Source organism: Malania oleifera, chromosome 12 (assembly GCF_029873635.1).
Source record: "Malania oleifera isolate guangnan ecotype guangnan chromosome 12, ASM2987363v1, whole genome shotgun sequence".
NCBI classification, from domain to species: Eukaryota; Viridiplantae; Streptophyta; class Magnoliopsida; order Santalales; family Ximeniaceae; genus Malania; species Malania oleifera.
This window is the reverse complement of record NC_080428.1, coordinates 83,223,368-83,244,938: the sequence shown is the minus strand read 5'-3', so window position 1 is coordinate 83,244,938 and position 21,571 is coordinate 83,223,368. Positions and strand designations below refer to the sequence as shown.

General features: G+C 37.5%; 1 protein-coding gene across 1 annotated transcript; it reads right to left on the bottom strand.

Moving 5' to 3' along the window:
- Window positions 1–1,963: 1,963 nt before the first annotated feature.
- Window positions 1,964–10,571, bottom strand: LOC131144748 (mitochondrial import receptor subunit TOM20-like). The gene is made up of 6 exons (XM_058093595.1): window positions 10,181–10,571; window positions 9,313–9,391; window positions 9,008–9,177; window positions 8,832–8,879; window positions 7,742–7,825; window positions 1,964–2,467 (listed from the first exon to the last, which is right to left on the bottom strand). The coding sequence occupies exons 1-6, from the start codon at window positions 10,277–10,279 to the stop codon at window positions 2,339–2,341; spliced, it is 609 nt and encodes a 202-aa protein (XP_057949578.1). The 5' UTR covers window positions 10,280–10,571; the 3' UTR covers window positions 1,964–2,338.
- Between the last annotated feature and the right edge of the window lie 11,000 nt (window positions 10,572–21,571).

Here is a 21,571-nt window from a genome sequence, read left to right as displayed (position 1 = left end):
TGCAGATCATTGATGTTGTCCCGCAACACAGTCTTTTGTCTATCATATGCATGAGTTTATGTTGAGAATTGGCAGGCACAAACTTGCCAAAACTAATACGAAATTATGAATTATAAACTTTGTGTTTATGTGCATCATAGGGATAGAGAATTTAATGTGAGTGATAGTGTCATTATTTACATCCAACCTAAGCACAATTCCTTCAACAAACTTTATGCATTTGCCATTGACCCATTTTCTGTCATTATGAAACATACTTATTTGATTTTCCTGATCAAGTGAACATTAGCCTGGTTTTCAATGTGGATATTTCAACACTTAACACCTTACTAAGGCATCTTTGACCCTGATGCCTTATCCTGTAGTACTAATGCAAGTTCTGCAGTTCCACAGACTCCACCCATTCCCCAGCCAACTGATGAAGTCGAGGCTGTTCTAGATGAGTTTGTCGGGTCTTTTCATGGAGGTTTTCATTACTATTTGGTTCCATGGAAAGGTCAACCAGCTTTAGGTGCAACTTTGCTAGCTGGGGGAAATATTTGTGATGCTGCTCCACAAATCTAGAAGTGGTACTCATGATCAAACTGTCCAAAGACAAGCTCCTCTTAGCTAGGGGAGCATGACAAAGGATCCCCACTTAGATCCACCTATTTGAGACACTTTTTTTAGTGCAGACTTAGGAAATTAAGGATTTTATGTTAATTTGGGACTTATGTTTGTTTTAAGTAATTCTCAGTTTATTAGAGATTGCTTTGTAAATATTTGTTTTACTTTTAGATGTAAGGTGCATTAATACTAGTCAGCATGCAACTCCTTCCTCACCTATGGTTTCTCCTCCTTCATCTCCGTCATCTTCTTCCTCTTCTCTTCTTCTTCTTCCTCTCTCTCTCTATCTCTCTTCCTTGCCATCCAACACCACACAATTTTCCAAACATGTTCTCTATGACCCAAAACAAGGATGTGCTAATGAGATAGGTTGCTGTCTCTGCCAATGATGTTTTGGAACATTCCTTTTAAAAGAAATACACAGGTCTGGAAGCTGGAAACTCTCTCTTATTTTTGATAGCGTACTGTACAATGTGGTAGTAGATTTAGTCCAATAAGAAAGCCAAAGACCAGCAGTTCCTCTAAGATCAATTCCTACTACAAAGAAGTTGAAGGGGGAAATATTTTTTTAAGGGAAAACTTTACCTAGAAAACTATTTAAGGAAGATCAATACTTCAATCTAAGTGACTTTTTCTCAGCTCTGCCACATCCATTGCTATTTTTAAGGAGATAATAGGGTAAGTTGCTATTGTTTAGGAGATAACAAAGGAGTTATGAATATATTATAGAAGAAATTAAAATTAAAATTATTTTGTCATTTATGGTTTGTAAATGTTGAAACTAAAAGATAACTTGTACATTGAAAGGTTTGTATGGAAAGATTATTGAAAACCACCTAAGCTTCCCTTAATTAATAGTAGAGAGAGGTAACATTTGAGTACTCAAGAAGTGGAAAACACAGAAGGTAACAAAGTGATCTGAGCAGCCATACAGGGAAGGAACTAGCACATCGCCAAGCCATATCGGAGATGTCCAATTCATGAGTTGATTAATGGCAATTCAATCTATATATATATCATTTCTGATATTTTCAAAAGAAATAAAAAAAAAATCTGATGACTCAGCATGATGAATTTCATATTTTAAGGTCTGATACTTGACCACCAACCCTACGGTACCAGTGCCCAACAATTCGTCAGACTCAGGAAGGGGATATGGCATTCCTACTGCACACTTTGAAATAATGGAAAAATATCCCAAAAAAGGCACAAGCACAGCAATTAACATGCACTTTCACTTAACATCCATACCCAAGTCCAAGCAACATAGATTATGAAAGAAACCTGATAAAACTATAGAGGATGCAGAAACCTGATAAAACTGTGGGTAAAGCACTCCAAGCAGAGGGATCACAAATTTTGGGATGAAATCATGGATCTAAAATGCAATATTTCTCTAATTTTTAAGCCCAAAATTTCCAGGTGACGGTTCTGATAGAACCCTTCACGAATCTACTCAAGTGAAAAAAAAAAAAATTAAGGCTTGATCAAACCATAAAAAGCAAACAACAAATGGCTATATAGCCAAAATTTTCAAAAGAAAATCAATATTACATTAGCACCAGGATAACATGGCTGAGTCATGAACACATTGATGTCATACCCTGTGCGATGCTTGAGCTACTTCACATCTGAGCTTGGTGAACCAGTAAGTCAATACCTCAACCTCACTGCCAAACTTGCTGCCAGCTGTTCAGAGACCCAAGTTACTTCCATGATGGATTTAAATTTGTCACTTATTTGGCGGGGGAGAAGGAAGATGGGATTTTGCCATTCCCACCCAGACAACAACTCCAACAGCAAGAATTATCCATCCAAATACATCATATTTTAGATCATTGCTCTTCTTCTTCTTGGAACTCTGAGATCAAAACAAACAATCATAAGGATGTTTTTAATTGAGCTGAAGGCCATTAGACAAAACATCTCGTATATAAAAATTTTGAATCAAACAATGTTATGTATACAAAACCAAAAGCAGCTTTTATGAGAAATAACATTACAACCAATCTCAGCTTTAAGAGTGCACCTTACAGGCCAATAAAATTTACAAGCAAGTTCAACCCAGATTAGGGCAAAGCACTCCCTCTTCCTGCAAGCACATGCACGCATGCAACTCAAATTCACACATGCATGTGCACACGGGCAACAGAAAGAGGGTTTAAAAGGTTTGGCAAAAACTGAGCATTGGATCATCAATCTCATAATATTTAACATCCACAGCACAGAACTACAGTTGCATTAATGCTGCAAGGAGTTTATGAGATGTAGGAGAAACATGGCCTTGAATCTACTCAACTGTTATATCCTTGAATTCAAAAATAATGTCCAACAAAAGGGAAGACTCAAACAGTAGGAGGAATTCAACCAACGACATGAAAAAGAACACGCCTTAAAATAGTCCTCCTGATCATACCTAGGGGAATGTGGAGTACACATCCATCACCTAACAGAACCCCACCAAAGGCCTTCCCCTACAATTTCACCCTTCATCTAACAGGGGGCATGCCCCCACATCCAAGGATTTCTTGACACACTACCACCACCAATCTACTAATCACCCCGCCTAGATCCACCAGCACTGAAAGGCCATTGTGGAGGACCCTTGCCAGTGAGCCACGCACCCCATGCATGCACATGTGAGAAACTGACGTCGTCTTCTTGATATATGCATATATAATATATAGGCACCAAAGGGGTGCCACCCATTTACAAGCAGGATAGGAGAGAAAAAAACAAAAGAGAACAATTAAAAATGCGACAGTATATCCAAGAGATTGAAGATAAGGTGTGTCCAGCAAGTACTGCCCACTAAACCAGGAGGAAAGTGTAGAGAATCATCTATCCTTGAGGATTACGGAAGAAGTAAAAGTTCCTTTTTGAGCTCTATCCCTTCCTTCACTACATATAATCCACAAGAAGGAGAGAGGGATCAAGAACAAGGCTCTTTTCCTCCCTCCCTTCGCAGCAATACCCCCACCTATTGGGTCTTAAGGCTTGGTTCATTGTTGTTGTTTTATTTGCAGAAATACCCTTCCAAGAGCATATTTCCTTTCCAAAGTCCAGGCTTTTTACCCTTTTGCAATATTTTGACTTGGATTTGAGATATTTAGAGTTTTAGACATATATTATATGATCTAGGACTGTCAATACAAATTTCATTATTCTGAAAATCTGCTAGCAATCGGATTGAGGCCCAGCTGCCATATGTTGGATTTGCTGCGATAAATTAGTTTTTCCTTGTGAGATTTTAATACTGATATGCTGAAATCCAACTTTGAGTGTCTAATATTTATTCTTGGAGGGAAATTCAGCACTGTCAGCACCTAAAGTCAGGTTTATTTGAAATTTTTCTGGAATTTATGCAAGATATTCAAATTTTTGTTGAGAAATTGGAGAACCTAGAGCTGGGACGTCAACATTTTTAATATTTTGCAAGATATGAATTTAGGAAATGTTACACGAGCTTCTATGCTTCATCTATAGATTGACCGTTTTATCTTGATATTTATTTTAAATACAACGAGACACCAGAAACAAGAAGGACAAGATTTGCATCTTACAAGCTTGTGGGCTATGTGGATGAGTGGTGAGATATAATACAATACCATTGAATACGACGAGGTAAAGCTCAAACCTTCCTTGGTTTAGAATGAAAAGTTTGTTTTTTTATAATAGAAGAAGACATATTAAGAAAGAGAATGTACAATCAGAGCAAGGATACTAAAATGAAAAGATGAAATTATCCTAAAGCCCTTCATCATAGTTCACTGAACACTTCAAATTCGCTAATTCCCTCTGGCCCTTCTTCACCTTAGATTTACCCCCATCAAGCCTAACTTCATTTCCTCCATGATCAGCCAACGTGAGGCCCAAGATATCCAGAAAATTCTGAGTTTGGATGTATTTATCAGTAGATGCTTGAACTGGAGTGGGCAGAATTCCATCTTTTACCTTTGGGTTCTTTTATAGAAACATCATCCTCAAAAATATCGAATCCATTCAAACCTTCTAGAGGAGGAGACAGCATAAAAGTTAAACATCCCAAAGACGATCAAAAGAAGAGACAGAAGAAAATCCTTGCTGCTCGTGACTTTGATCCAAAAGCAAACCATTGTCACATCCAAAATCACTACTACCCACGCTATCATCATCCAATACATACCCCCATTTCTCACTATCCTTATATTAACCCTCTCAACAATTCGCTCCTCCACTGTACTTAAAACACCTTCAGAATCTCTCTTTTTTAAAAAAATAATTTGGTTTTGTCACCAAAGAATCCTGATTATCTTCAAAACACTTCCTCCTTTCAAAACCCAATTGCAGAATATTATGACGAGCATAAACCTTTCAACTCTCTTCAAATTATCCAAATTGACTCCCATATCATCTGAGAAGTTTGTTAATATCAGAATTTTTCCCAGCTGGTATCAGGAGATCATCTTCCATATCAAGAAAAGAAAAAAATCTCATTTTGGACAACATCAGCTTCCTAATTCTCAAAACAACCTCTCAAGGAGGAAATGGAAATTGTGGTTGTCATGTACTCTGCATGATCACAGAAATGAAGAAACTGCAAGTGATCCTGAATTTATGATTATCATCGATTATCAATGTGGAAATGAAAGTTCCATTGATTGTCTAGATGGTAGACCACATGATGCCGTCCTTGAAGGGCAAGCAAATGGAATGGAACAAAATGTTCAAGGCGTAGAAGAGTCCAAGAAGCAGGCAGCAAACTTCAATGTTAGAATTGAGAATTCAATTCAACACATGAGCTTTTTAGAGGATGCAATTGCTAAATATTGTGATAAGATTTTGATATGTACACCCCAAGCCTTGAATCGTCTTCCAAAGTGTGATAATTCTCTAGACTTCATTGGGATTGGAAACCTTGAGGAGAATTAAAATAATTTCTTGTTGATATTAGCATGTCAGTTGAAAATGAACAATGCGAAATTATAAGTCGAATGACTCATGGATACATATTTCCCACTCTTGTTGCACTGCTGTAGAACTCAAGGTCAAGTTTTCTCTAACAAGAGGAGTTTGATGGTCGTTTGTGGATAACTCTTGGCAACATATTTTGTTTGTCAATTTAAAAATAAAGGATTTTGTTTTAAATAAGTAAATCTAGATATTTTTAGAAGTTCAGTTCTAGTAGGAGAAAATGCTCTTGATTGGGTGAACTGGCGGAAAAGCATTCATGTAGTTGAACTCACCTAGTGGGGGGCTTAAGACTTCTTGTTGTTGTAGTTAATTAAGGGTTATAACAACAATAATAGCAAGTCTTAAGTCCCATTATGTGGGATCAGCATTATGAATCCTCTTCCACCAATTCTTATGTATCACAAGTACTTTGGGGTTATTTTATAAATATTTTTTTTAGTTCTAAGTTGTAACCTTGGATGCAATACTTTCATTGTAATGTATTAATAATCAGATTTGAACCAGAATTACAGACTAGTCTTCCCCCCCTCCCTCTCTCGTGCAGCCTTTCCCTCACCCCCCTTCTTCCTTTCTCTTCCTCCTCCCTTCCCTTCTCTGTTCTGTTCTATCCAGTTTCTCTCTTTTTATGATCTTCTCTAGCTCTATATCCTTAACTTCTCTCCCACTGTCTCTTCTGCCTGCAGCATTTTCTCTGCTTCTCACTTTTTATTTCTTCTTCTCTTATTCTCTCTCTTTTCTCTTCTGAATTTCTGTTCCTGTCCTACATCAATTCCCCAGCAGCCTTTAGACTCCACTGCACACAATCAATCCAACTTAAACCACTTTCCCTAATCTAAGTATTCTGAGACCCTTCAAACAATTTGAATCTTCTATGATTGATGAAAATTCATTAATCATCACCACAAAGTGCAAATCAATAATCATTTACAAAAGATTTCAATCTCTTTGGTGAAAATTTATTAACGATCAAGAAAAAATTGCCATCACATTGCATATCACATGTAAACAAAGCTCCAAACAGATGTAAATCTAATAGAATCAGGAACAATCAACACTTATTGCCAGCTTCATGCAAGTCCAAAAACTAGGTGATAAATGTTTAAACGAAGAAGACAGCCAGCTTCATGCAAGTCCAAAAACTAGGTGATAAATGTTTAAACGAAGAAGACAGCTAGTTACCATCTGTAGTTGACTCAAATTGATGCCAATTATTTCAATTTTAAATTAATCATGAAATTAAAGGTAATCGGGATAGGGGCATGCATTTTCAGTCAATTTATATAATGTCTACTGATGGACCCATATACATTACTAGTGTTATTGTCATAGTTGACTAATCTGACATGATTGGTTATTATCGAATAATTTCAATCAGGCCAAAATATAGGGACAACCAGCAGCATGCGTGGTGTAAGAAGGATGTACATGCATTGGAAGGGGTTTAATCACAAGATTTGTTGCAGCCCCCTAATTCACATAGAATTCTTGGGGTGACATAGAGAGGTCACCCTGGTAGTCTCAGGTTCGGCAACCCTTAACCTTTCCAGTGAGTTCAAGTACCACCCACATGCCCTATTTGGACACATAGATCCCTTTCACCAAGAAGCAACAGTGCAACGCTCACCACCTTACTCAACCAACCTTACCTCACTCTCGTTGCCTCCCACGCCTGATGGCATGACCATATTGGTAATACTCATCCTATCACCCTTGTTCTACCCCTCTCATACCTCATTTAGAGATCATTTGCTCATCCTCGCTTTAGAGCTTCCTTAAGTTCCCTCTATCACACGCACGCATGCACAACCTCTTGTACGTCACCCCTCCCCTCCCCTCCCCTCACTCCAAAAAAAAAATTGTAATGCATCCCAAATTTTTGTAACCCTTACCTGCATGCACTACCTGAGTTCCAAAGGATTGCCCAACCTTCATCTGGGCCCCTAAAATTCCCTCCCATCACCTGCATGTGACACACCTCACCTATTCTTGCTAAAGAACACTTCCCTTTGCTAAAACAATCTAATTACGACAAGTGTCATCATGAATACCAAAGCTAGTGAAGCATTTAGAGTACAACCATAGAACAAATATGTCAAATAATAGAGCAAATTATACAGAAGTCTTTGAAGATGTAGGAAAAGTTTTCGATTAAATCAAAATAGTATGTTGTGGGAATCATTACCCTAGCACTGGAAGTGGACGATACTCCACTGGTTGCTTCTTGACTGATTCCCTGCTTATGGAATTCCATGTGCATTTCCGGTCCCTAATAAACATAATCAACAATAAAAAATAAAAAATAAAATAAAATAAAAAACAGCAATATTGAGCATCAAAATCAAAAACACAAAAAATGAATATCAAATAGGATAATCAGCTGCCCCCCAAATACACTGAATTAAGGCCTAGCCAATTGAAAGATAAATAACAACTTCAAAAAATTCATATATATGCTTCTGTCATTGGAAATTGATTTCACCTTCCAAATTTCTTTATAATTAAATTCACAAATTCAAATGCTACGGAACTGGAGAAACCCACACCACTGCACCATAAGACAAACAATTTTATGGAAAAAAAAATAGCAAAAGACATGAGCCCAATGGCAACCTGCGCTAATATGATTGGGGTGACATATGCAAGTGTGCGCACACACTTGTTTGAACAACCAAAAAGGGGTATCATCCAAACCGCAATCACAAATACTACTAGAAACCTATGATATATTAATTTTCCTATCATTTAAGATCTTCCTGTTACTATTAAACACCTAGTTTACCAAGACAAAGGAGTACATAGTTATGGCCTTGAGTCCAACACCTTTGTTCACTAGTCTATCACTAAACCCTTCTTGCTCCAACATGCTGCCATCTTATATAGGTGATAGGCCTCTATGTTGACAAAGAAGGAGAAAAAGATAACTATCCACCAATCCTCCTGCCCTCTAAATAAAATAAATAATGAATTTGAAAATGTGGAAAATAGGTGCAATAAAAATTAAGAAATAGCAGTGATACATTGGAGGAAACAATAAAAGCAAGTTGGAATGATTTTTTGCATGGAACTATATAGTATGTATTATCTAATCATTTAATTGTGCTTGTCATTCAAAAGAATAAAGATTATTTTCCTCATCCCTTTTCTTTTTTTTTTTTTGTGTAGTCTAAGCCATATTGCTACTTCAACTGATCTCAAAAATCAAAACAAATGCAGATTTTAAAAGATAACATTTAGGATACATGCAGGTGCATGACCAAAAGAAGACAAAGAACCTTGGCTGCAACTTCTAATGACTTGACATAAAGCTCGTTCCCCGGATCCTACAGTAACAAAATTAAAAAAAATAAAATAAAATAAAATAAAATAAAAAGCTTCCTGTTAAATTCCAAAATACAGAGTTATCATAACTGTAAGACTATTGAAAAAAAAATTATAAAAAAACTTTTACCTCATTTACTGCTTTTTTGAAATACAAAGATGCTTCGCCAAAATAAATCTTTGCCTCGTCCAGGTCTGGAGTCAGCAATGCTTGAGAGGTGTGAGCATTTCCCAGGCACCATAGAGCCTCATGTTTCGTTGGATTAATGACCAATGCCTCTTCCAGCTTCGAAATAGCATCTATAAGAATTGGCGTGAAGTAATAATCAGCAGAAAATTACAGATATTCCAAGTGAATAACAATGAAATTCCAGTTAAAACTGCCCAAATAACAGCATAAACGACAATGAATAAAAATGAAAAACAAGTAAATGCCTTTGATCATCTTCTTTGAGTCTGAAACACTCTGAAACCCTGCTAATTCAAGCAATGCCCCTCCCCATTTCGTGAGGTTCTGCACAGAAAAGTGTAATACAAGTTAAGAAGAACAAGCTTACTCCATCAAACAAATTGAAGCTTCAAACAAGTTCAAATTTCAGCAACACGCCTAAAGTTCGAAAAGACATCTTGAAAAGTAAAGGGAAACTAATGCATCAGATGTGTGCAAGGCAAGCTTAAACTTAACCCATCCCAAAAAAAAAAAAAGGTTCTACATGGAAATAATTAGGCTCTGTTTGGAAGTTAGAAAATCTAAAGGAAAAGAAAAAAAATATACAAAGAAATATCTTTTTTTCTGTTTGAAAATCAAGGAAAATGTGAGAGAGAACAATACACGTACCAAATAAATGAACAAAAAATTTATTTCACATGCCACTAATATTGATTTTTTTCGAAGTTCAAACCTATTTGAATAAATTTTCATTCTAACATATATTTCTGAGGAAAACTGATTTCCATCTTATTTTCTTTTCTTTTCCTTATCTCTTACATAATCTTTAATCCTACTCCAACAAAAGCCTAAAGGAAAGCAGAATTAAAGTATATATGTGTACAAAGCGAGGTTCAAACTGAACAATGAAATAGTTGTTAACAAAATTTTTTAAGAGCAATAATATTTAAAACAGGCGAATAAAAACGGAAGACCGTCACAATAAATCTAGCGGGTGTGTAGATAGAGAGACAGAAGAAGTCGATAGTAACCACTGATTATGTAATCGAACAACAGGAAATAATACGGAAAAAAATATATTATCTGATTATAAATGTGATTAAAGGTTGAAAAAGAAAGAGAGATGATACGAACGTCGGCGTCGTTGGGATCTTTGGCATACATGGCTTCGGCTGTATTCCGAGCGTGCTCGAACAACAATAGTCGATCTAAGTCGGCTTGATCGAAATCCATACTTAAAAGTTCTGATTGGTGGTTTTGGCAGAACGAAAGTGTGATCGTGCCTGATGCGAGCTAGGATTTGCGAAGAACGGCGAAGAAGCCTTGACGGCGAAACTGAAAAAGGTTGGAAGAACGAGACGGTAGGGCGGACTCACTCTGGCGGAAATGAAATTGTGTTTCCTAAAGTATCTTTCGGAGAACCACGCTGAGTGCCAGGTTGCATATAATGGTCGTGGGAACTTTTTTTCTCACTTTCATGTCCCAAAACTCGCTGCACTTGGTCACAATCTCCACTTTCCATCACTTCTTTTATATATATATATATATATACATAGAGAGAGAGAGAGAGAGAGAGAGAGGGGCTTAAGTGGGGAGTTTTTTTCCGGTTTATTTTCAAAAAATATATATATTAAAAAATACTCTATTTTGGGAAGTATTTCCTAAAGTAACTCTAATGTAATTTCATTTGACTGCGTGACAAATCTTATTAATTCATCTAGAGAGATTTGTTTCAAAACATTAATCGCTCAACCATCCGGCGTTTGATGCGTGACAAATCTCGCTAATTCAGTAAGATTTGCTTTGAAATTGGGATTCGTTCATTCATCCGTCTTTGGACGCGTGGCAAAACTCGTTGGACCATCCAGCGAGTTTTGCTTGCTTATTGAATTTCTTCCTTCCTTTGCTCGCGGATGAACTAGCAACAGAGAGAACCAACGCTTTGCAGGGGAGACTTCAACTTTGCAGACCTGCCGGACGATTGGACGGGAGAGTAGAGAAGGTGACCGTTAGACTCACCGACCGTTGCTCGTTGAACATTAGGGAGAAGGCATAAAAGGGAGAGATGAGGTATGTGATTTTTTAAATCCTTTCTGCTCGCATTTTTTATTTTAGGAGAATTTGTTATTTTGATTCAAGATTTAATACTTTTGTTATTGATTGGAAGCATTTGCCGGAAACTCCTAATACTGAGGTTAGGATTATTCTGATTTTCTTTTTTATTTCCTTAATGATATTGTATTTCTTGTAACATGTATTTCCTACAACATGTATTTACTATCATGTTTGATTTTTCTTAATTGTTTGGTTCATAGTGGAGTTGTAATTAGTTGTTTGAATAATTTGTCCATATGAAAAAAATGAACACGTGAGCTAATAAGAAATGAATAAGGATGTTAGGAAAGTTGATAGTTGAATAATTATTTGATAGATTAAATATGGTTTCCAAATTGAACACATTATTTTATATTGTTTGTTCAACATAATTGACAAATATTAATAAATTTATCCAAATTATATAGCATTTATAAAAATTGCGTGTAATATATAAAACTTTAAAAATTATTTATTATATGATTGAAGATAATCATATACTATTTTATTATAAATTATAATATATTAATTATTAATGAAACTTAATTCAATTATGTAATGATGAATAAGAATTATTTATTAATTTAAATCAATATTAAAATTAAAAATACTAATTTAATTAATAAGATTATTGTTAATTAATAAATAATATTATATTATTTTAATTAATAGAAAATAATTAAATTTATTTAAAAATTAAAATAATTAGCTTTTAAGTTTATAATTATAAAAGTATTATTATTTTTTATCAAAATATATTTAAAAATGGCTATATATTATTTTACTATGTATTATGATATATTAGTTATTATATTCAATTCTAGACTGAACAAGAACTATTTATTAATTTAAATTAACATTAAATAAATTAATTTGTTGAATTTAACTAGTAATATTTATTTTTTATCATAATTTAATATCATAGTAATATGTTGTAAATATACGTTAATAACAAGATTATTGTTAATTAAAAATAATAATCTTATATTATTTTTTAATAGAAAATATTTAAGTATACATTAATAACAAGATTAGGGTTTTTATTTACTTTCATGATTATTTGAGTATTTGATCAATTAATATGTAAATTTGAGATTATAGTTTTTATTTCATCTCATGTTTATTTGAATATATAAATCATGAATGTGTAAATTTATTTTCATGATCATTGAATTTAGTTTTAATTTTGAAGTCATGTGCATGGAATTGTAAATTTTTTATGTTAGGATTTTAATTTAATTTCATGATTATTTGAACGTGTAATAAATCAATGTATCAATTTTATTTGATTTTCAAATTTCATCTAATAAATATTCATCTATTTATTAACTAAGTTCATAAACTACCCTCATATATTTATGCCAACTAACATAAGTCTAAAATGTTTGATTCATAAAAATTTAACATTCCAGTCAAGTTTCAAATTATGATAGAACATTCAGCAATGGGAGTTTTTTTTAATAGAAAATATTTAATATGCTGCATAATTCATACTCATAATTGGTTTCAATATCATAGCGGATACCCGTAATGTTGTGTGTAAGTCAGCTGATTACTTATTCTATTTTTAGATTTCAATCAATTATAAAATAATAAGAATCTGATTTTTCCTAAGCATTAACCACAATCACATTTAAAATAAAACCTGTTTATTTTAACGTGTGCGTGTGTGCTAAGCCTAAACAAGAAAAAAATAATTTATTCACCAAATAAATTTAGCCAAACAATAATAAATTCAGGAAAATGTAAACATGCCACAAGCACAATACACAAGAACAAGTTTACGTGGTTCGGCCAAAAATCGGCCTACATCCACGGCAGAAACTCACCTCCAGAGATATTATATTAAATCCGGCGGAAATAAATATACATATATTGTATATATTGTAACGACCTCAATTTCTTAATGGAAAAATGCAACATAATTAATGGAAAAGTCGACCCCGAACCCGTGGGTAACGGGGACACCTGTCAATCACAGCGGAAACCTAAGCAGCAGTAAACATAAAATCTAAATCATCCATCCATAAAGCATAACACCAGAGTTTACTACAACATCATAAAATTGTATTTTTATACATCCTCATAAACATCAAAATAACTTTAGGGTCAAATACAAAATAATTTCGACCCTAGTACAAAATTTTACCCTCCTAACGGGGTAATATTACTAACTCAACGGCGGCCACGGCCCACCGGTCACTCCGGGTCTTCTGAAAAATATATTTAGTTTGGGGGTGAGACACTTCTCAGTAAAGGAAAATAAATTAAATACAGTTATGTGGTAACATGAACATTTAATGCAATTATACATATACAGTACATTTCATATTTTCGTAAACGTTCATCATATCATACTGAATAATCACATGCTTTCAAATTTTCTAATAAATCATATCGTACATAAAACACTCGTTATAACTGATAAAATTGAAAATATACTCAGGATGAATAGCCAGCTAATGTCATGTACCCCCCATGACGGGTTGTACAGCCCGAAGGTAGGACCCGACAATGGCTGGCCGACCACTGCCGAGTCAAATATGTCTGTAAGTACAATGGGCCCGCCACACCCTAGTCCGGACTGCCAGGTGGACGTCCACACTCTACTAAAAGTCACATCAACTATCCATCTCACACCCCCTCGTGGAGTGATTAACACTAATCTGAACATAGATATCTGATTTATATAGCTATAGTACCGTGCTCCTGAACTGAACTAAACTAACATCCGAGTTCTGATAACATATAGTACATAATAATATATCATCTTTCATAATTTCATAAATACGGCCTCGTGCTGAACATTTCATAAATACGGCCTCGTGCAGATCGTTTCATAAATACGGCCTCGTGCCGATCGTTTCATAAATACGGCCTCGCCGAAATCATACATAAATACGGTCTCGCGTCGAAATCATACATAAATACGTCATTCTAAAAATAATCATTTTATCATGCATTTATCAAAATCATAATGTACTGTATACTTCCATAACTTTCTCAAATCATACTGCATTCACATCATTATCATATCAATATTTCTCCACGTAAAATAATATTCATGCCACACATTTGCTCTATAAAACCATACATTGTATCCTAAAAATCATGATTTCTGACATCTCATATGCATATATACACGTTTCAATATAATAACAATATTTTTCCCCAACGTGCATTTATTCCATAATATTCAAATATCGTAAATATCTTCAGGAAATCAATTTGCTTATAAATAATAGTAATTTGAGTAAAAAGTAGCTGCTTTAACTTGTTCCTTTACATGGCTACTGTGAAAGCCCCTAAAATATCCTAGCCTAACACCCGTAGGATTTCCTGATCAAGACCCTGAAAATGAACACTTACAGTACTAAACTTCAGTATTTTTACGTGTACATCATTTCCTATAACTACCGTAAGGTCAAATTTGTCTTAAAAAATCTTACCTTAACTTAGGGATGATTTCCAACTTACTTTCACCAACGATCTGCTCCGACAGATTTGGAGAGAATTTCCCTAGGAGCATCGTGGTGACTTCGGATTATCGATCCGGTGTAAATCTAGCCCAAAATCAATGAGAGGAAGAGAGAGAACCAAAGGGGAGAGAGAGAAAATGAAAGATGGCTTAACTGTGAAGTAAAATTTGGATTTTTCCATATTTATATAACTAGATTCGTTGACTAGCCACGTCATTCGTCGACGAATCCTTTAGTAATATCATTAACGAATTTTAGTTCCCATTGACGAAATCCAATCGACTCAAAACCTCTCTCGGTATCTCTTCGTCGACGAAATTCAATCTTCGTCAATGAATTCTCTTAAACCCTCATTGACGAATCCCCTGTATTCGTCGACGAAGCCCTAATGATTTCCCTCGGTTATTTTTTCTGTTACTGTTTCCATTTCCCTTCCTCTTTATTATTTAAATTCCACTTTTATTCGGGTTGTCACATATACACAGATTTATCTTTTGGGACTTACCGATCTCCTCTGGAAATCAGCCCAACCAAGAAACCCCCTCTTCGCACTTGCGAAGAACCCTAGGTTTCTCCCTATCTTTCTCCCTAATTTCCCTAAAAGAAACCCTCCCCAAGAAACAAAATCTGAGCTTACCTTGCCTTACCCTTGCGTTAACCTCCACTGGAGGTTGGAGATACCCAACGCCGCACCCACCTCCTACCGTCTTCCTCTCCCGTGCGCTGCGGCTGAAGGATCTCTCTCAGCGGTGGTGGCTTCCTCAGGTCGCAGGTGCTCTCTCACGCTGCTGCAAGTGAAGACATCTCTCACAGTTGGAAACAACTCTCCTCTGCGCTACTGTAACTAAAGCTGAAAAACAGAAGTCAAGAAGACCCTCCCCGCCCTTCTGCTGCTTTTGTTTTAATTTACAACAAGAAAGGAAACACCAATTACATCACTACCCCTCATAACAATAAAAAAAAAAAAAACTATAGCCATTAGATCTCTCCAACGAAACGGACAGCCTGGATTTTCCAACCAATTAAGCTTGACATTCCAACACGTAACCTGGCGTTGGAAGCATAACCTCTAGTTTAACGAAGTTATGGCCATCACTAGTGAAACCATTGCATAATCATTCGCATATTTTCATACTCATAATCGGTTTCAATATCATAGCGGTTACCCGTAACCTAGCGTTAGAAACTTAACCTCTGGTTTAACAAAACTATGGTCAACACTGGCGAAACCATTGCATAATCATTTGCATATTTTCATAATTATATTCTAACTATATTATTTCAATTTGATTTGTAAACCTGGTGACAATTTGATCTGAATGCCTCCTGCATGCCTGATGCAGTGATGTGAATTTCATACTAGTAGATATTATAGGTTCTCACATGCTCAAACTGAATTATTACATTACTTGCAAACGTTTCAGGGACATGGTAAAAATGGAAAAATGTTCAAATTACAGACGGCATGCTGCCGAAATTTCGGTAGAATTTTTCTCAGAAAAGTAACCATGTGCTAAGATGAAAACAATTAAATGCATGCAAAAATGTTTTTGCAAGGATGAGTGAAATATATAGGGAAGATTGCATGCTCATGAACGTATAGGAAAGATTGCATTAGTCAAATGATAAAATCTGAATAATAGATAACTAGTGTAGTTGCGTTAAAATGATGCTTATACTGTCTCGTATACTTAGTGAAATTAATTATTGATTACTATAAATAATACATATCACTTATACATACAATTTTATTTTGCATAGGCTTTTTTTATTTTCCAAGCACCGATCTAAATGGCTGGAAGCTCAAGCAATGCTCTAGTGATGGTATTGTTGTACATAGGGGGGACATTATAACCGGATCAGATGGTGTTAGTTATAGTACCCTGCCAATTCAACCAATTCGAATTGGCCATAGGTGTAAAATAAATAAATTGTATACAAAGATATAAAAATATTTGCATATTGATCCAGATCAATATGCATTGCGGGTGACCGCAAGATACCCTTTGTGAGGGTTCAATAATATAGTCTTCTACGAGGCTGTTCCCATATCTAATGATTATGGTCAGCGCATTGTGTTGGATGCACACTACGTAGGTCCAACATATTTAACTGTGTAATTATATGTCGAAACCATTCTTCAAAAGGGTGTAACCGCGGCTAGGCAGCCAGAGGCGCCTGCTGAGCATCTGGATAAAGCGGAGGAAGACACCCAACAAACACGTCATGTCAATATGAGTGTGGAGGTTGGTGGTATGCCTGCTATGGATTTTAATGAATATTTGGGATCGTTGTTTGAGCAGCTGACATACGAAACACCTGTTCCTAACACATATCTTCGGGGAGGTTGTGAATAAGTCCCGATAGAGGGTCCAAGATCGTTGTTCGCCATTGCGAACGACGCATTGGACGAGGGAATGAACATTACGAACGATGTTAATCTTCAAGATGAAGACATGTACGAACAGGAAATGGGTGAAAGGGTTAAATAACTTTCCTGATGATGTGAACCCACCCCCTCGTGAAATGGATGATGCCACGTACGACACCCAATTCAAGGACGAGCCTCCGATGTATGGTAATATTGACGTGGATGTTGCAGATTTAATTGCGGTAGATAAGTTTCCTATACGCGTGACTCGTTGGGATAAATCATTTGAGCTAAGTAGGGGGATGCTCTTCAGGTCGAACGATCAGTTGATCGCGGTAGTGCGAATGTATCACGCTCAAACCCACCATGACTTCCACGTTGTGCGATCTACCACAGAGTTATGGATTGCTAGGTGTAAGGAGCACAATTGTGGATGGAAATTGTGTGCAAAGTATTGGATGAAACACCGATTATTCAAAATCACCTAATATAGTGGTTTGCACACGTGTCTGAACGAACTTCTCTCACAGAACCATAACCAAATCATATTCTCCCTCATTGTTAGGGAGATAGTGAATATGTTGAGGGGAGATGCGTCGATGTCGATCGCCACATTGAAGGAGTTCATAGATCGTCAATTCGGCTATTCAATATCATATAAGAAGGTTTGGTTGGGCAAACAGAAGACAATTGCCCAAGTATTTGGCGATTGGGAGAAGTCCTATCAAATGTTGTCGAAGTGGATGGAAGCAATGTGCGTGTACAATCCTGGGACTATAGTCAGGTGGAGGTGGAGTCCTGTTCTAGGTAGCGAGAACACCACAACCTTTGTATCCGTATTTTGGTCATTTGCAACATTTATTCAGGGTTTTCATCACTGACCTCCCGTCACATGTGTGGACGGGACACACTTGTACAATAAGTACAAGGGTAAACTCTTAATTGCGACGTGCCCAGATGTAAATAAGCAAATATTTCCCCTTGCATTCACTACTGTCCAAGAGGAAAGCCTGTACACGTGGAATTGGTTTATGTGTTGTCTTCGTTCCATTACTAATAGGGATGACATTTGCCTTATATCAGATTGACATTTAGGAATTCTCGCTGCAGTGTAGCGCAATCCTGATTGGCGACCACCACATGCCCACCGCCGATTCGCCCTTTGAAACGTGGTCGGCAACTTTAATACAAAAGTACGTAGTTTCAATCTTAAGCGTATAACTGAGCAACCTAGAAGGGAGCATCAGGTAAGAAAATTTGACATGTGGATGGAGAGGATATTCGATGAGGGTGGGGAACCAGCAAAGTCATTTTTCAATCAGATCCCTTTTCATATGTGGACTCAGTGCCACGACGGTGTAAGAAGTTATGGGAACATGACTACTAACCTTGTAGAATATTACAACGCCATCCTGAAAGGTGCTCGTAGCCTTCCAATAAAGACCCTTGTGCAACTAACATTTTATCGTGTTGCACATTATTTCAATAGCCGACAGGAGGCTGCTCGTAACACAATATCTGGAGGAAATGTATTCACTCTGCATATATTGTTAGCGATGGAAAGAAGGAAGCTGAAGGCGACCGGACATCGAGTCACAACGTTCAACCGGTCGAGGGGTAGTTTTAGCATCACAACCGTGTAGTTGGGGTCATATAAAGGGAATAACGTCCAAACTTTGAGCATCTAGAGACACGAATGCTCGTATGGAAAGTATCAAGCATTACACTTTTCCTGCTCCTACCTTCTCGCTGCATATGCAGAAACATGGTCGAACGGGCTCCAATATGTTGGGTCATGTTGGAGCACTGTCAAGCACTATGCGACATACACCACGAATTTTCATCCGATTATGCACAAGGTGTATTGGTCAGCATCCTCATTACCGAATTTGTAGGCAAATCCTGCATATGCTCGATATAAAGGCCAGCCTAGGAGCTCATGTGTACACAACAAGATGGGCGCACGGGAAGGTAGGAAGAATATCATGTGCAGCATATGTCATGAAGAATGACATAATCGCATGAGGTGCCCGAGAAGGACACAACCCGGGGATGCAGCTGGGCCTTCGCACTGACCAATCACTTATAAGGGTTCACGTAGATGTCCTATTATTACCTTTAATTCAATAAATTCTTAAAATAAAGGAGAGTCTTCATGCCTTCTTGTTGCATCCCACATACTGACTCTGTGTTGGATAAAGAGTCCTTATTCTGAATATTCCAAAGAGCTGTTGTGATTAAGGCTTTGTTCTAAAGGATTATAATGCATTTTATTTAGTATCGATGTTGCAAGCGAAATTCCAAGATATATGAATGGAAAGTCCCCAATCTGAAACTCAATAATCTTTCTGATTTCCCTTATGTCCCTATTATTATTATTATATTGATTGTATTTCATTGGTACCTTTTGCATGATCGATCAAGGGCCGTTCGATTCCAGTGTATTAATGATGAGCGATCGTCACTGGTCCAGCCGGGCGTGGGCTGATTCGCACTTCGATGTTTTATATTTCTGAGGGGGCACACAAGTAATCCAAAATAGGATAGAAGCGGACCCCCGCATCGTTGCTTGGATATAAGAGGCGGGCTTCAATGGGATAGACCATATTGGCCATATCCAGTTGGACTGGCATTTGGTGACTGCCTTTGTGGAGCGATGGAGGTCAGAGACGCACACATTCCACCTACCACACGGGGAGGTGACTATCACCCTCTAGGACATTGTAGTGTTGTTCGGGCTGCCGATTGATAGGAGGCTCGTCACTGGTCGTACTATTGGACCAGTACAGGAGGGGGTAGCCAGTCAAGGGGGAGCATTGCGCCATATGTGCGAGAGATTGTTAGGGGTGGTGCCTCGTGAGGGAGAGATGGTTGGTGCCATGCGGTTTCTTGAGGGCGAGATGTTTCACCAGCTTCCAACAGCTGTAGATGATTATACAGTAGCGTGCCACACACGTGCCCACTTGTTGCGATTAATATGTGGGATACTGTTTTGCGACCTTTCAGGGAGTTATACGCATTTGATGTTCCTTCCACTCCTCACGAAGTGAGCGTAGATACGTGAGTACAATTGGGGGTCCACAACGTTAGCGTGGCTTTATTGAGAGATGTGTCGCACTGCTGACGTGTCCCACTGCTGACGTGTCCCACTTGCAAATCAGAGGAGCACTCCGCTTATTATAGGTTTGGGCGTGGGAGAGATTCACGTCCTTAGCTCCTACGCGCCGTGGTGTCCGGCGTATTGGGAGGGATCAAGATGGTCATCCGATTGACCCAGTCCTACTCGAATGGAGCTTAGTAACTTCATTCACAATGCATTCATGCTATGAGTACTACAAATATTAATTCGTAGTACGCACTAGTGGTTACACCTGTTGACTTACGTATCATTCTGTACAGGTGGAGGGATCAGTTGTTGGCACCAAATATTGTGCAACATACATTGCCCTAGTACAAGTTCGAGTTGGATATGCATTGAGAGCATGAGGTATAGTTCAATTCAAGTGTAGCACATTATAATTGCATATTTATCAGATAGCCATACCCATCTCTTACATTTTGCTTATGTTTAAGCGCAGTTTATATAGGCACCCTACATGGATGATGTTCTAGCCAACCTACCGACTGATTATTCAGTTGGGAGGGACCTGTGGGTAGCTTAAGTGCCACTCATATGTTTTCATATTATCGAGTGGCATCTCCCTGACTAAAAAATGCGTTAGGTCGGCTATCAGTAGAGCATTCTTGACAGCTTTTTGATGTTGGGGGTAGATGTACGTGGGGAGGATGACCAACACGATATTGATGGCCACGGTTGAGGGAACATAGATTGGGCTGCCGAGCATGAGATGTACGTGACTATGTGGTGGCATTGGCGAGAGTACATCATACAGGGAGTGGAGGTGGACGGTCTGATGGGTTCGTAGGACCCATATTATACGTGGTATAGGTCCATCACACGATGCTTCGTGGATAGGAACACAGCTATCTACATGAGCCTCGTAAGAATACTCTAACGCACAGCTAATTTTTTATTGTCTACACTACGATGTTAATGTGGTAACCACTTTTTTTTTAATGTTGCAGGCGGACGTACTAAATCAGGTCGACCTACTCTCTTTAGAGCTCGCTGTCCAGAATTAGCGAGAGCAGGTTTGGACATTGTCCACGAGGATGGGAGATGGATCCCTACACCACGACGGGCCCCAGCACCACGAGGAGGTCGACCAACTCTAGTACGAGGAGGTCGAGCAGCTTTCTCCAATCTTCTGTCGAGTCTGGCCTTCTCGTCGCCTGTTGTACAGGCGAAGTACGTATTTGGCCTGTCCACACCATATTCCCCATCACACCCACCGATATTATGGGCCTGTCTAGTAGACAGACGGATGCCTCGTCTAACTCTGCCGCCACCCCGTCGATGTCATTCGAGCTAGACAACTCTCTTGATGCAAAGGAGGTATAAAATGCCCCGAACTCGCCAAATGGGGTCCGGAGTGTTAAAAGGCCAAACACACTTCTCTAATACCATTCACGGAGCGGAATTAAATTAAATAACCTCAACGAAATATTAGAGTACTATAT

Bases quoted from the DNA above. Each gene is read 5' to 3' on its own strand.
- LOC131144748 (XM_058093595.1), bottom strand. From the start codon at position 10,279: ATGGATTTCGATCAAGCCGACTTAGATCGACTATTGTTGTTCGAGCAC. The intron at 9,178-9,312 runs GCATTTACTTGT...CAATTCTTATAG, and splicing joins CTCAAAGAAGATGATCAAAG to ATGCTATTTCGAAGCTGGAA. The intron at 2,468-7,741 runs GTAATGATTCCC...TTTTGATCTCAG, and splicing joins CGTCCACTTCCAGTGCTAGG to AGTTCCAAGAAGAAGAAGAG.